This window comes from Vigna unguiculata, chromosome 2 (assembly GCF_004118075.2).
Source record: "Vigna unguiculata cultivar IT97K-499-35 chromosome 2, ASM411807v1, whole genome shotgun sequence".
In the NCBI taxonomy this organism is placed as follows: Eukaryota; Viridiplantae; Streptophyta; class Magnoliopsida; order Fabales; family Fabaceae; genus Vigna; species Vigna unguiculata.
Window position 1 is genome coordinate 24,098,830 of NC_040280.1, and position 14,784 is coordinate 24,113,613.

At 34.0% G+C, this 14,784-nt stretch overlaps 1 protein-coding gene across 1 annotated transcript; it reads left to right on the plus strand.

Annotated features, from left to right (window-relative positions):
- Positions 1 to 8,368: 8,368 nt before the first annotated feature.
- LOC114173700 (KH domain-containing protein HEN4) lies at positions 8,369 to 14,252 on the plus strand. Its single transcript, XM_028058242.1, has 7 exons — positions 8,369 to 9,164; positions 10,085 to 10,510; positions 10,699 to 10,974; positions 11,545 to 11,742; positions 11,849 to 11,928; positions 13,386 to 13,497; positions 13,904 to 14,252. The coding sequence occupies exons 1-7, from the start codon at positions 8,580 to 8,582 to the stop codon at positions 14,042 to 14,044; spliced, it is 1,818 nt and encodes a 605-aa protein (XP_027914043.1). The 5' UTR covers positions 8,369 to 8,579; the 3' UTR covers positions 14,045 to 14,252.
- The last annotated feature ends 532 nt before the right edge of the window (positions 14,253 to 14,784 follow it).

Here is a 14,784-nt window from a genome sequence, read left to right on the forward strand (position 1 = left end):
TGAACTTGCTTGATAATCAAACACTCCTTCATAGGTTTTTAATTTTTTTATTAAAAATAATAATAATATAAAATAAAAATTATAAAATTGTTTTTGAATATCATGTCAAATCTTGGATTTGCTTTTGCTTGATAACTAAATATTTTATCATGTTGAAGCTCGGATTCTCTTGATATTAATAAAAAATATATATATTAAAATCTAAAATTTAAAAAATACTAATAATATCAAATTACAAATATTTTTATAAAGAATTATGTTATCCCTAATTTTCTAATTGGAAATCCGAAATAACTAGTGATAATGGGCATATAGAAACTAAATGAAATATGTTTGTTTTTTTTATACATATGTTTATAAAGCACTTCCCTAAATTTTCATTTGTGAGAGAAAAAAGAAGATAAAAGATCCTACTTGAAAGATACAATTCAAAATTGGCAACTTCTCAATAAATTCAATTATTAGAGACGAAAAAAAAAAGAAATAGAGTAACATAATTTAGAAATAAATTTCTCATATGTTACATCTACCCATCTTGTGATTTCAAATCAACAGACTTCTTATGTAGGAGCGAGGTACAAGCCTGTCGGGCCCAAAAAACCAAAAAAATATTTTTGTTTCTTTTGTAAATTTATTTATTATTATTTTTGGGCAAAATAAATATTTTAAAAAATCATATCTTTTTTCACATTTAATTAAAGATATCATCTTAGAACGGACGTTATGGAGGTGTTAATACCTTTTCCACACGTAACTGACTCCTACACCCAAAATCTTTTTTTTTTTGCAGACCTTGTATTATCTTCTTGGTTTTTCCATCATTTTCAAGAATAAACTATGATGGCGACTCCAAACTCTATGTTTACAAATTTAATTTTGGTTCGTCGTCCGATCGCGATTTCGGTTACGACACTATGCAAACACGTTCCAAATTAGGTGTTGTTTAAAATCATTTTCCTATTTTACTTCTCATTGTTGTAGAACCTTCTACTATCAAGAAAGCCTTATTCTATCTTTCTTGGCGTCAAATTATGCAATGTGAATATGATGCATTAATGACTACTCATATATGGTCTCTGACTCCACTTCCTCCTATAAGCACAACAATAGGTTGTAAATTGAATTTTTGAATCAAAGAAAACCCACGTGATACTATTAACAAGTACATATGTTTAATAGCTAAAGACTTTCATTAAAAGTTTTAGTAGCTAAAGAGTTTCATTAAAAGTTTAAGTGCGACTATTCTAAGACTTTCTCTCCAATTGTAATGCATGTTATTGTTAGATTGATTCTTACTTTAACTCTTACAAATTGTTGGTCCATTCAATAGATTAATGTAAATAATACCTTCTTAAATGACATTCTACGGAAAGATTTTACATTACTTAAGCCCTAGTTTTGAGTCACCAAATTTCATTATTGTTTGAAAGCTTTAGTGCTCCATATATGACTTAAAACAGGCCTCAAGTGTTTGGTTTGACAAACTCACAAATACATTGGTTAGTTTCAGGTTTGTTTAAAGCAAATGTATCCCTTTCTGTTAATACTCATAATTGTTGTTGTTCTAGTCAAAAAAGGTGTAAAGTACCCTCAACTGAAAACAAAAAGTAAGGAAAATTTTAACTTGAGCTGATGACTCACTTAAGCCAAAATTCATTTGTCATGCCTCGGTCTCGGCCGCCATATCATGTGCAGTTTGCACGCTTCATCCAATGACATGAAAATGGTCAAAAGTATCTTCCGCCTTTTTCAACTGTTCTGACAGTAACTTTTTTCTTCATTGGCTTTTTCGAGTTGAGTTTTCAGATCATTGCACCTGTCTTCACTTATGTCAAACTTTCTTTGCCATCGACGATAGGTTTCTTTGTCGGACACAAATGTTTCTTGAAGAAAAGACGTGACAATTTTAATCAATGCACTGTGTCGCCATATCAAAAAATAAAAAATTAATTTTGTTTTTAATCTTTATTATTTTATATGTGTTTTTATTTTGTTTGGTTTTTGGGGAACAACAAATATTTTAAACATCAAATTTTATCTTACATACTTAATTAAAGAAGAAACCGTCTTAAGACAAGCGTTGTGGGGTGCTAATACCTTCCCCACACGTAACCGACTTCCGAATCCAAATTTGGTTTCGAAGTTCATTCTTTTTTAAGGTTTTTTCTATAGTCTCCCATAATAAACTATGGTGATGACTCTCTTTTTTTTTAAAAAAGAAATTATTTTCATCGTCATACCGTGATCTCGGTTGCAACAAGTATATAATCGTAACCAGAATTGAGATTGACTATATTGTAAAAAAAAAATTATCAATTCATGTCTCAACCATTGGTAGATAATTGAAAAATAGTAAAGTGAATATTACAATATCTAAAGGGTGTTATTTATTATGGCTTACATCTTCAACCTACATCTAGTCTTGCCAAGTGTAATCTTATTGTTTAGTGTGATGCATATTGAGCCTCTGATATTGATGACAAAATATCCACTTTTGGTGCTTGTATATTTTTCAACAAAAGTTTGGTTTCTTAGTGGTCTAAGAAACAAACGTTGGCATCTCGGTCGAGTGTTGAAGCAAAATATAAAAGTCTTGCTATCAATACATTTGAAATCCTATGACTATAATATCTCCTTATAGATTAAAAATTAATTGTTCTACATCGATCTATCTATTGTAATGATCAAAGCACTACAATTGTAAGTCATAATTATGTTTTATACTCCAAAATAAAACACATGGAGCTAAACATCTTTGTTGTTCATGAAGATGTATTGGACCACTCATTAATTGTTATTCTCATTCATGCAAGTGATCAAATTACTAATATACTTATCAAATTCCTTTCTCAAGCTCGAATTTTCCTTTTACATCACAAATTCAATGTTATTAATTATTTTCAATAACCTTGTATTTGAGGGAAACCCTTAATGTATATAGAATTTTGTTTTAAATTTTGTGTTTAATTTTGGTTTTGTATTTTTTGGTTAATGTATATTAGATTGAAATGGACCACTTGGACAACCACTATCTTAATGACTAAATTATGAATTATCTTTTGAGTATTATGTGTTCTGTGTAATGTATTTTTTAATCTCGAAATACTTATGGTTAGTTTGAATTGTAATACATAGATATTATACACATGAACATTATAATGAGATGGAATTTTCCTAAGTCCACAAGGATTGATACAAGGACTTTTACAACTGAAATTAATGACTACAGACCAAATATTCAATAAAACATAAGAATTTATAACATGTCAAATTTAGAAGACAAGGACTAAAACCAGATTATGTTTACAACATATAGACCAAAAATAACATGTAAAGTTGATAACACAGGACTGATAACATGAAACTTCACAAGGATTACTAATTTCTGAACTTTAAATTACAACGAAATGAACAATTGTTCTACAACCTTACTTCTAACAATTCGTCTTTAGGCAAATTAAAACACAAAGTATCATAGTACAAGTCCAGAAAAATATTCCATCATTCTTTGTGGTGGTTGCTTTAAGAAGCAATAATCTTTTGCCACATCTACAAAATTTTGATCCAAAATGCAAAGATCCCAATTGTGTAGATAACGACGATTACGATGTGCTACACTTAGATTCAAAACTCTTTCTCATTATTAAACCCTAAAACTGTAGAAAACCCTAATCTCATATGTGCCTACCTTATTTTCAAGAACAACTTCTTACCACTTCATCCTTTTTTGCATCACTGGATTTGAATTTGTATTCACATGAAATCATAAGACAAAGCCCTTTCCAAAATATTTCCCCTTAAAACATTCACAAAGGTCTTCATGAGTTTTTCAACTTCCATTTTAAATTAAGAGAAATTAAACATGTGTTAGTAACATGTACAAATATGTGTCATCATATTAATAGCATAACTGGAACATTATTTGTCACATGATCACATTATTAACCTAGTTCAAAATTAGGAACAAAAACAATTAATTTTAAAAGTACGAAGAACAAAATGTATCAAAATTTATGGAAAAAATTATTTCTAAAATTTCAAAACATTACATATCCAAAAACATGAATAACCAAATTCTTTATCTTTTCAATTTTCAAGAAAATATTATTTTATTCTCACCTCAAAATTTTAATTTTAATATGGAAGAAATAATTCTCAGTAAATAAATATTTTTCGAACAAAACACCGATATAAATAAATTTTCTTATCTCTTTTATCCATTCGCATCATTCATGCCATAATATTATTGTTTTTCACTTAACTTCTCTCATGTCATAATTTACGTGTTTAAACATGTTTTTCCTTTCCTATGTTGTTAGAATTATGGTGCTTGATTTAGTCCCACATCGCTTAGAATAGTGAGATGTGGTTCTCTATTTTACTATATAAGAGACTCTATGTAAAGCTTTAAGATACACCAGAAATACAAATACTTCCTAGTGTAGTCGTGGATGTAGGCATACACATTGTAGCTGAACCACGTTAAATTCTCTGTGTCTTTTTTTCTCTCCTTTATTCTTTCCTTTATTGCCTTGTTCCTAACAATTGGTATCAGAGCCATTTTTCTTAGTATGCTCTGTGGTTGCAGCATTGTCTGATCTTCCACATCAGAAAAGATTTGGGAGCTTTGGTCAAAAGCCGCAGCAGGAGCTTTGGTCAAAAGCCGCAGCAGGAGCTTTGGTCTGCTTTCGTCAAAGCAGCAAGAGCAATGGCATTGGAAGAAGGGAAGGTGAGGATTGAGAAGTTTGATGACAGTGACTTCGGGTTCTGGAAGATGCAGATAGAGGACTACCTGTATCAGAAGAAGTTGTATCTACCCTTAACAGGGCAGAAGCCAACTAACATGGAGCAGGCGAAATGAGATTTGTTAGATCGACAGACACTCGGTGTGATCCGGTTGACATTAGCCAAGAATGTTGCGTTCAACATCATGAACGAGAACACAACCGTAGATTTGATGAAGGCATTGTCAAATATGTATGAGAAGCCATCTGCAGCCAATAAAGTGTATTTGATTCGCAGACTAGTCAACCTAAAAATGGGTGAAGGTAACTCGATTACTAATCATATTAGTGAATTCAATACAATTATTGCGCAGTTGACATCAGTGCAAATAACATTTGATGATGAGGTGAAAGCATTAATTTTATTATCATCTCTTCCGGAAAGTTGGAGTGCAACTGTTACTGCAGTTAGTAATTCTGCAAGTAATAGTAAGTTGAAGCTTGATAACATCCGTGACTTGATCTTAAGCGAAGATGTTCGCAGGAAAAGTTCAGGGGAATCTTCCAGTTCTAGTTCCGGTTCAGCATTGAGTACTGAAACTAGAGGAAGAAGTAGCCAGAAAGGTCGTAATCAAGGCCGAGGCAGATCAAAGTCTAGAGAGAAATCAAAACCAAAATTCCGGAATGATATCACTTGTTGGAATTGTCAGAAAAGGGGTCACTTTACAAATCAATGTAGGGCTCCAAGGAAGAACAACAACAAGAGGCAAGATGATGATCAATCAGCAAATGCAGCAACTGATGAAATTGAAGATGCACTATTATGTAGTCTAGATAGTTCTATTGATTCATGGATTATGGACTCAGGTGCGTCATTTCATACTACACCTTCCTTAGAACTATTATCTAACTATGTTTCAGGAAAGTTTGGGAAGGTCTACCTTGCAGATGGGAAATCTCTTGATATTATAGGAAGATGTGATATCAATATCAGAACCTCTAATGGAAGTGTGTGGACTTTGAAGAATGTCAGACATATTCCAGCCTTAAAGAGAAACTTAATATCTATAGGGCAGTTGGATGATGAGGGGCATTACACCACCTTTGGAGATGAGGTAAACCTTTCACATCTGAAAGTTTTTGGTTGTGCTTCATATATTTTGTTGAACTCTAATAGTAGAGATAAATTGGACCCTAAGGCAAAGCGATGTTATTTCATTGGCTATGGATCTGACATGTATGGCTACAGGTTTTGGGATGACCAAAACAAGAAAATTATCAGAAGTAGAAATGTTACTTTTAATGAAAACATGTTCTATAAGGACAGGACTGTAGAATTTGCAAATGCAAATAAAAAGCCAGAGCAGGTATCATTAGAAGAAGTTTCAGAAAGTGATGTAGCCAACAGAAGGCAGAATACAGAAGTAGAGCCTGAGTCAGAGCCCGAGTCAGAGTTTGGGTCAGAACCTGAACAGATAGTAGAGTCAGTAACTCCTGAATTATCGACTAGAAGGTCTAGCAGAACCGTTGTAGCACCACAAAGGTACTCCCTTTCATTACATTACTTGTTGTTGACTGATGCTGGTGAGCCAGAGCATTTTGCTGAGGCTATGCAGGGAGGTGAATCTATTAAGTGGGAGCTAGCAATGGAAGATGAGATAAAGTCTCTTCAGAAGAATAAGACATGGTCTTTAACCAAGCTTCCAGAAGGAAAGAAGGTTTTGCAAAACAGGTGGGTCTATCGGTTAAAAGAAGAACTAGATGGCAGCAAACGATATAAGGCCAGACTCGTAGTGAAAGGGTTCCAACAGAGACAAGGAATTGACTTCACAGAAATTTTCTCTCCTGTTGTCAAGATGACTACCATCAGAGTTATCTTGAGTATAGTAGCTGCAGAAAATCTTCATCTGGAGCAGTTAGATGTGAAAACTGCATTCCTACATGGAGATCTTGGGGAAGAAATCTTTATGGCACAACCAAAAGGTTTTGAAGTACAAGGCAAAGAGAATCTTGTATGCAAGCTTCATAAAAGTTTGTATGGGTTGAAACAAGCACCGCGACAATGGTATAAGAAGTTTAATGAGTTTATGAGAAACTCAGGATTTCACATATGTGAAGAAGATCATTGTTGTTATGTGAAGAAATATGTTGATAGTTATATCATTCTTGCCTTGTATGTTGATGACATGTTGATTGCTGGTGCTAATATGGCAGAAATTGACAGGTTGAAGAAACAATTGTCAGAAAATTTTGAAATGAAGGATATTGGTCCAGCCAAGCAAATTCTTGGTATGAGAATTTCCAGGGATAGATCTAAAGGTATTCTAAATTTATCTCAGGAAAAATATATAGAAAAATTGCTTAGCAGGTTCAATGTTGGAAATGCTAAAACCAGGAATACACCTTTGGGAACTCACTTAAAGTTCTCAAAAAGGCAATCTTCTCAGACAGAGGAAGAAGAAAATCACATGTCTAAAGTGCCATATGCATCTGCAGTAGGGAGCTTGATGTATGTTATGGTTTGCACCATACCTGATATAGCACATGCAGTGGGAGTTGTGAGCAGGTTTCTATCCAATCCCGGAAAGGAGCATTGGGAAGGCGTGAAGTGGATATTGAGATATTTGAAGGGCACTTCAAAGATGCATTTGTCCTTTAAAAGAAGTAATCTCACTTTACAGGGGTTTTCTGATGCAGATTTGGGAGATGATTTGGATGGTAGAAAGAGCACAACGGGTTATATTTTTACGTTGGATGACACAGCTATCAGTTGGAAGTCCAAACTTCAAGGAATAGTCTCCCTTTCAACCACTGAAGCTGAATATATAGCTATCTCATAAACAGCAAAAGAGATGATATGGTTGAAGAATCTTCTAAAAGAATTAGGAAAAGGACAAGATGAACCTTCATTGTTCAGTGACAGTCAAAATGCCATTTGTCTTGCTAAAAATCCAATTCTTCACTCCAGATGCAAACACATTGAATTGAAGTATCATTTTATCAGAAACTTGATAAATGATAGAGATTTGATTTTGTTGAAGATTCTAGGTGCAGAGAATCCAACTGATATGTTGACCAAGACTGTCACAACAACTAAGTTGAGGCTTTGCATTGCCTCAACTGGCCTTCGAAAAAATTGATGATGAAGGCACTAGTGGTAATGTAAATCAAACCCCAAGTGGGAGAATTGTTAGAATTTTGGTGCTTGATTTAGTCCCACATCGCTTAGAATAATGAGATGTGGTTCTCTATTTTACTATATAAGAGACTCTATGTAAAGCTTTAAGATACACCAGAAATACAAATATTTCTTAGTGTAGTCGTGGACGTAGGCATACACATTCTAGCTGAACCACGTTAAATTCTCTGTGTCTTTTATTCTCTCCTTTATTCTTTTCTTTATTGCCTTATTCTTAACACCTTACGGTAAAACTCCAACTTACATTGGATGAAACCCAGAGAATCTACAAGGAAGCAACCAACCAACTTTGAAGTGGAGATTCCAGATTCAGTTTCGAATCAGTAAATGGAAGCACTTTTTCTTACCTCGAGAATTGCGTTTATTGCAGGGCGACTCCAACAGTAACACAGACACTATTTAAGGCATTAACAAAAACCAAACGTGAATAAAAAATAGTAAAAAGAGGTCCACCATCTTTGAACCTCTTCCGCGTTGCTTCCATTCCATAAAATCACTGGCAAAAAGACATCAACAAAAGAATCCTTAACCTTAACCCAAACCTTGTACTACCCCTCACTCTCCTTGTCCCTTCCTTCCGATCCAAGTGACTGACTCTGCTCACGCATGCCAACTCATGAAAACAAGGTCCCACGCTGGAACCACTAAGCCACGCAATGCAAGACCCCACAACTTCCGACGCCGATCACCGCAACCACCACGAAACCACGCCGTCGTCTAAGCGCACGGTCGCCGCCAACCTCCACAGGTCCAAGCGTCCCGTCTTCAAGGTGCTCCCGGGGCAGATCGCGTTCCGCCTCGTGTGCCACGCCTCCATCGTGGGCGGTCTCATCGGGAGCTCCGGCTCTATCGTCTCCCAGCTCCGCCGCGAGACCGCTTGCAAAATCCACTGCGAGGACTCCCCCGGCAGCGCCGAGGACCGCGTCATCCTCGTCATCGGCTCCCTCTCGCCCCGCAAGGGCCTCCAGCTCGGCGACGGCGAGGTCGACGTTTCCAACGCGCAGGAAGCCGTTGTTAGGGTTTTCGAGAGGGTTTGGGAGCTGGAGGCCGAGAAAGGCGTTAATTCTAACAGAGCTGTTAACGGCGAGGTCTTTTCCAAGTTGCTTGCACACACTTCGCAGATTGGAGCTGTTGTTGGCAAAGGAGGGAAGAACATCACCGCCATTAGGAACAGTAGTGGTGCCAAAATTAGGGTTTGTCCTCCTCCGCATTGCGCCGCCAAAGACGAGGAGTTAGTTCAAGTAAGTTTTTTTTTTTTTTTTTATTGTAACAATTTGTGCTCTTTTATGGTCAACGCGTTCGTTATTGTTCTTTTCGAATGAAAATCATGCTACAATGTGTGTGTGTGTCAGTGAATTGAGTTTTCTGCTTGGGATCATGGGGAATTGACGCGCTTTCTGCATAATAGAGTTCATTGAATCTGATCTGTGACTTTTCTTCTCTGCTAAATGTCAACACTGAATTTATTTTCCCAGTAACTAAATTGTCATTCAAAATCCCTATAACGTTGGCCACCTTCTTTGTTCTGTTCCTACTTCCTGCACTTGGATTTCATCTGATATCACGAGAGAACACGTGTTTTGTTGCATAGACGAATGCGGTATGCCCGCAATTTCTGCGTATGATTTGGGTCCTACATGAATGCTTTCAATTACTACATGTTTATATTCCTGATATAATAAATATACTTCTTTTATTTTCCAGTAATACTTTCTACTTTTTATTTCCTTATCCAGTGCTCAACGTTTGTCTGAATTTTAACTGGGGCACCAAATTGTCAACAAAGAGATGTTTTTGCGTCATTGTAAAACCGATTTCGATGGTTAAAATTACTTTTAAGTTGATAGGATTTATGCGTAGATGTTATTATTTTAAAATTAAGTTAGAATTGATTATACACTTTTTTCTTACAAAAGCTGATTAGAACTATTTCAATTTAGAATTAATATTGGATCTAAAATCGATTCATGAATGTGAAACCAAAATACGAACTTTTATTTAAAATTAGATTAGCTTGTATTTCATCATCTAGCATAAATCTAAACATGCGAATCATAGATCCTATTTTTAATGAATTTCGGAATTAAGACAATAGACTTGTCATTGAGAAATGAGTATTTGGAAGTATTTTTGTTTATCTGGGAGCTTGTTTGATTGACAGATAACTGGTGGCCTTTTGGCTGTAAAGAAAGCGCTGATTGCTGTATCTCACTGTCTTCAAGATTGTCCCCCATTATCCAAAGTTTCTGTTTCTTCTAGTACACCCACTGTTAGCTCTTCTGATAGATCGTCCTCTGATCCCAATGCTGAACTTTTTCCTCACCTTAATTCATTGTTAACCTCCTTGGATGGTTTATCTGTACATGAACGGACCACAAACTCTAATGAAACCTCTGGCAGTGACTCAAAAGGAGCAGAGCACGAAGTTGTGTTCAGACTCCTTTGCTCTAATAATGTAGCTGGGAGCGTGATTGGCAAAAGAGGGGCTATAGTCAGAGCTCTGGAAAGCAAAACAGGTGCTTCTATTATCTTTACAGCTCCTTTAAGCGAGTCTGCCGAGCGCATTGTCACCATTTCTGCTGTAGAGGTCAGTCACATGAGAATGATGCACCATGCCACTACTGACTCATGTTTATAATATATATAGTGTTTTCAGTTTTGTGTACCCTCTTTCATGCGCATATGCGTGTTCATGCAACGACATATACATTTGATAGATCTGTTTGAAAACACATTTTTGGATTGTTGATTTAGCGCTGGCTTTTGTTCATCCAGAACCTTGAATCTTGTAATTCTCCTGCACAAGATGCTGTTATTCTTGTCTTCGCTAGAATCATCGAAGATCACATTGGAAAGGGTTTCCTCCCGGTATCTAGTATGGAATCACCTGTAACTGCAAGGCTGCTAGTTGCAGCAAGCACAGTAAACTGCTTGAGCAACAATGAAGGTCAGGTGATTTCAGAATTGAGAGAACTAACTGGGGCTGATTTACAAATTTTGCATGGAGAGTCAGTTCCTAGTGGCGCTGCAGATGGTGATGTGGTGGTACAGGTACACCTGTTAATTTTATACAATTCAAGTTGACTTTTCTTTAAAGGATCTCAAGGGTTTAAATTTATTTACCTGATGCCATTAGCTTCTGAGAATTTTTAGATCCTGATTCTGTTTCCATACGCTGATGTCCTATCATTTAAAAATTAAAACTTTTGACTGATGCAAAAGTTTCAATTTAAAATTCTCCAATATAGAAAACAGTTAACAAAAGTATACTTGGCTAGAAGCTGTGATCCGCTTATGTAAAGGCATTTCAGTAAAAGTATGTGGAAAATATCTATTGGTTTCACCAAAAGCGCATTACTCTGTATCATTGTCTTTTGTTTATAGTTAATTTGAAATATCTTTGCAATCCTTGTTCTATCTGCTTAGTGTTTGGTGTAGTTTGATGCTTTTTTGTGTACCGACATAGGTTGGGAACTTGAGATTAACTGATAACAAATATCTTATCTTGTTGCACTGGGCTGAGGCATTTGAGCACTCAAAATAGACCGAGTTTCTTATTATGGCTCCGACAATCTTTTGTTACTGTCTCCTCAAGTTTACACTTAGAGAGATTTCATGCAGATCACTGGAGAGTACAAATGTGTACAAGATGCCTTGCACAAAATCACTTGTAGAATCAGAGATAATCTTTCGGCCAATGGGGTGGTTGCTGAAGCAAAACTGAAATCCAATTGGAAAGTGAACAAGGAACCTGTAAAGGGTAAACCTTTTTTTGCCCGAGGAAAATCTGCTTATCCTTCTGGGAGGTTTCAACGACGGGTATTTTTCACCTCCTTTGTGTTTTATTGGTTTCCAAATTCTTTTATAGCTTTTAATTCTTCCAAACTCATAAGATGAGATTGATTAGGAGTTCTAATATTTGCAGAATGCAGGGTTGCATGCTAAAACAGTATCACAAAATGGAGACTTGCATACAGATTTAAGTGAGAATTTGGAACGTGGAAGGTTAGTATAATGCCGCATGGACTCCAAATGTATTTGGCGTTATTTTTCATCTTTTTCTTCTTGTCTAAAGCTGGGGGCATTTGATACATAGTATAAGGTTGTTTTTTGCCCAATGAATTTTCTTTAGAGAGCGCTGTTGTGTTTTTGTGAAAGTGACAGTATCATGGTAGTGTTTTAGAGATTAATCTTATGTTGGACTGGGCTTAGAAATGAAGCAGATAGGCATATCAATAGTATACATACAAGTAGAGTAAGGGGGTCGTATAATAATTTTTTTTTTTTTCAATTTTCATTGAATAAAAGAATATATAAATAGGCTACCTTATCATATAAAAATTGGTTAGTATACTTTGGGTTAAATTTCTTTTTTGTTCCTCTTTTTTATTTACATTACTTAATTTGATCTTTCTATTTTTAAAGCGTTCAATTTGCTTCTCTTGTTAAAAAAATTCATATTGTCCTTCTTGTACTTGATTTCGTTAACGTGTTATTGTCAATTTAGATGGAAGGACAACATTGAGCATTTTTAGAAGTAGAAAGATTAAATTGAATAATAATAGTAATATTAATATAAATAAAAGAAGGATAGAAAGAGTTAATTTCTTGTTTTTTATCTTTTTACTTAACTAATTTATTATTTTTGCTATATAGATAAATTTGTTTTTTCTTACCTATTTAATATTTTCTGTTATAAGGTATTCTGTTTTTGTGATCATTTTATTTTTTATTTTTTTGTCTTTTCTTTTCCAAATACCTAATCTATTGTTTGTGATGACTTGTTAAGTTGACTAGTTTTCTATTTCAATAATTATTTTAGTCAATTCAACCTGTCTGACCGAGAATCAATCCATCCATGGATTATTATCTTTAAAATGACTCATCTCAAAACTAGTAAGCATCAGTTAAATCAATCCAAACTGATTAAAACTAGGTTATTTATTAAAAAAACAATTTTTATTTTCTTTTTACTGTTTTAATTATTCTAAAACAATTTTAAGATAAATAAAAACAGTTGTTTAAATATTACATAAATATAACTTTTTTTTGTTTCTTTTATTATCAGTATTAATTTTGGTCCTTTATTTTGAAAGAGTTGAGTTTGATCCTTTAAATTTTTGAAAAATGTTAAGGCTGTCCTTATACCGAGTCCAAACTATTTCGGTGCGCGGCAAAAGATAAAATTGAGTATTTTAGAAAAGTTAAGTGATGAAATTAAATATTCTATATATAGATAGATCAAATAGAATGATATAAATAAAAGGAATGCAAAAAGGATAATTTAATGTAAAATCGTGTATTCATAATTATTTGTCTTGAACCCAATGCCATAATACATTAACTACTAGTTAATAAGAAAAGCAACACAGTGCTTGGTAGACAAAATGTTTAAATTTGTTAAAACATTTTTTGTCATGTGATCCTTCTCACATCCTGTGCTTGATAAAATCCTTTGGCAGAGGAAACATGTTTGCGACGGTGACAAATACTACTGTGGAGATAGTAGTTTCTGAACATGTCTTTGGTTCTGTTTATGGTGAAGACGGTGGCAATTTGGATCGAATCAGACAGGTGCTTAATTATTTCTTAACAAAAATATTACAATTTGAGGTGAATTCTGGTTGGACTGTCACGTTTTCTTATTAAACAATGTGATTTCTGAATAATTTGATCAAAGATGTGATTTCTTATCAATCATTTGTATTGATAATATCTGGCTAGGGAACTTTGACTCCATTTATTACATTTTTGGTTTTTTTTGCACCATGGTAAATTTATCGGCCATTATCAAATTTTAACTTCGAAATCTCATATATATATATTTATTAATTGACATGTTTGTCTGACTTATTGTACTTTAGTGCTGAGAAAACAATACAAGTCTTGTCTGTCATTACAATGTTCCAAGTTTCAAGATTGGTGAAATGGTTTTACAATGATGTTGGCATTAATGTGTTGAGTGTTGTTCTGGGATCAGATTTCAGGTGCAACTGTAACGGTTTATGATCCATCGGTTGGTACAAGTGGAGGGAAAGTTGTGATATCTGGAACACCTGATCAAACCTTTGCAGCACAGAGCTTGCTTCAAGCTTTTATTCAAACGGGACAAGTAAGTTGACCAAAAGCAGCATTTCATCAAGCAGTTGGTGTACATAGATGTGTCACACGACAGACAACAACCTTCACCTTGTTAATATGTATTCACTGTTTTCCTTAAAGATCATGCTTTCCTCCTTCGTATTTACTCTATAAACACAGATTTTGTTCTCTTTCGCACTCACTCTCACTTTTAATTCAAGCTTCATCACAGTAAAATTTTTCTCCAACACCCTATTTATATTCTATTCATCCTCATCCCTTTTCCTCTTGATTTTTTTTTTATATTTTTATATTTGCAGTTTTTAATGGAGTTTGAATAAATAAAGTAAAATATAAGGATGACTTTTAATTTTGTCTAACAAATAAATAAATAAGGAATTGGTAAACTTATTCTAAAAGATAACCAGCATAGAGTAAAAGATGGTATTCAACTATTCTACATTAAATTTCCTATGCTACAATGTAGTGGGTGAGTGATAGTTTGTTGTTGTTAAGTTTTGTTTAGGCTAAGTTGTAAGTTTCTTATAAATTTAGTAATTTTTAATTTAGTTTTTATTAAAAAAAAATTAGTTTATTAGGTATTTAAAATTTATATATTTTTTGGATAAGTTTTTATTGTTTAATTATTATTTTTAATTGACGAATGTGATCTTATTTTACTTAATTATTTTATTTTTGTTATTCCACATATTTTGAATGAAAATAATAAAAATTATTTATTATTTTATATTAATTACAAAACCTCAATTTTTTTACAAA